This window comes from Physeter macrocephalus, chromosome 20, assembly GCF_002837175.3.
Source record: "Physeter macrocephalus isolate SW-GA chromosome 20, ASM283717v5, whole genome shotgun sequence".
NCBI classification, from domain to species: domain Eukaryota; kingdom Metazoa; phylum Chordata; class Mammalia; order Artiodactyla; family Physeteridae; genus Physeter; species Physeter macrocephalus.
In genome coordinates, this window is record NC_041233.1 from 30,137,655 (window position 1) to 30,139,305 (window position 1,651).

At 46.0% G+C, this 1,651-nt stretch overlaps 1 protein-coding gene across 1 annotated transcript in view; it reads right to left on the minus strand.

Annotated features, from left to right (window-relative positions):
* Positions 1-166: 166 nt before the first annotated feature.
* Positions 167-1,651, minus strand: part of DYDC1 (DPY30 domain containing 1) — an 18,456-nt gene continuing 16,971 nt past the window's right edge. The window contains exon 6 of the mRNA XM_007111511.4: positions 167-268. Coding sequence (XP_007111573.1) covers positions 239-268 — 30 coding nt within the window. The 3' untranslated portion in view covers positions 167-238. The remainder of the gene's footprint in view (positions 269-1,651) is intronic.

Below are 1,651 nucleotides of genomic sequence, written 5' to 3' on the forward strand. Positions count from 1 at the left end.
CGGCATGTGGGATCTTCCCGGACCGGGGCGCGAACCCGGTTCCCCTGCATCGGCAGGCGGACGCGCAACCACTGCGCCACCAGGGAAGCCCTTAAGGCCACTTTTGAAGTCCATTTATAAAGCTGTCTTTAGAGGGAGGAAAAGCAGAGTTCAAGTTTGGAGGGAAAAAAAACAATTGGGGACCTCCTATTTTGAAACTTGAAAGAAGAAACATTTATTGTTCTTTGGTTGGTTGATCCTACAAATCTTGATCAATGTTTAATGCAACCTAAAAACAAAAAGTAAATATGCTTTAATACAACTAGAACTGTGAAATGTACAAGCCACAGAAAATTTAAGCTTAGGTAACTTCTATGTGACTATGTAAATGAAGCTTTTTGATAGTTTCAGATTATTTCAAATAAAATCCGAAGTCAATATAATAATAATTTAACTGTGCTCTCCATGTATTTATCAACCCATACTTTCTTCTACTTCTCTTGCTATTCTCTCTTATTGTTATCCGTATCCTTCTTGCAGGGGTCCTGTACGCATCCCTTAAATGTTGAAATTTCTCATGTGAGTCAGGTAACCTGACTCACTCTCCTAGCTTCCCTTAGCATATATGCTGATGACTGCTGAATTCATGTCTCCTGCCTGGACCTCTCTCCTTCCTCCAGACCCATAACATACTTCAAGGGGTCTTTGGCCATTTTCAGCTGCATACCTCAGAGTGACCTGAAATCAACATGTCCACAACTGAAGACATCATTTTCACAAAACCTACTTTCTCTTCATATGTTCCTCAATATAACGAATGGTAAAGCTCAAAACATGGTGAAGAGTCCAGTTGCCCAAGGCAGAAATCTGAGCTTCATCCTTGATTTCTTTCTCTCCCTTACCTTCCCAGCTGATATCAAATCCACTCAGCTGTCCCCATCTCTGCTGTCTGGTCCTAGCCCTGGTCATCTTGCAACTGGATGACTGTGATAACCTCCTAAGTGGTCTCCTGTTTCCACTCCTGTCCACTCAGCTCCTCTCTCCACCTTCTAAAAACACATATCTAATCCTTACATAAACCCTTTCAATGACTCCCACGGCACCTAAGTCCAAAATCCTTAAGAGGACACACAGAGCCCAGTGTGATCTGGCCTTCATCCACTTCTCCAGCTTCAAATACCACCCTTCTCCTAGCTCCATAAAACTCAGCCAAAATACTGGACTATTTGCATTCCTTGAAAGCATCTTGCTCTCTCCATCCACTGGGCTCATCTCGGGCTAATTCCTTACACGTCATTTCCTGGAGAAGACTCACCCAGGCTAGGTCAGGTTTCCCTGCTCTGTCCTCTCAGACCACCTTCCCTGCTGGCCCATGGTCCCCAAAGGGCAGAAACCCTATCTGTTTTGTTCACTGGTATTTTCTAGCTCCCTGCATGGTACCAAAACACAGCAGCCATTAAATAAAAATGTATCCACTGACTGATTAGCACCAAATCCTCCCGGCTCCACTTTCTGAACAGCTCTTAAAAACACCACTCACAGGGCTTCCCTGGTGGCGCAGTGGTTGAGAGTTCGCCTGCCGATGCAGGGTACACGGGTTCGTGCCCCGGTCCGGGAAGATCCCACATGCCGCGGAGCGGCTGGGCCCGTGAGCCATGGCCGCTGAGCCTGC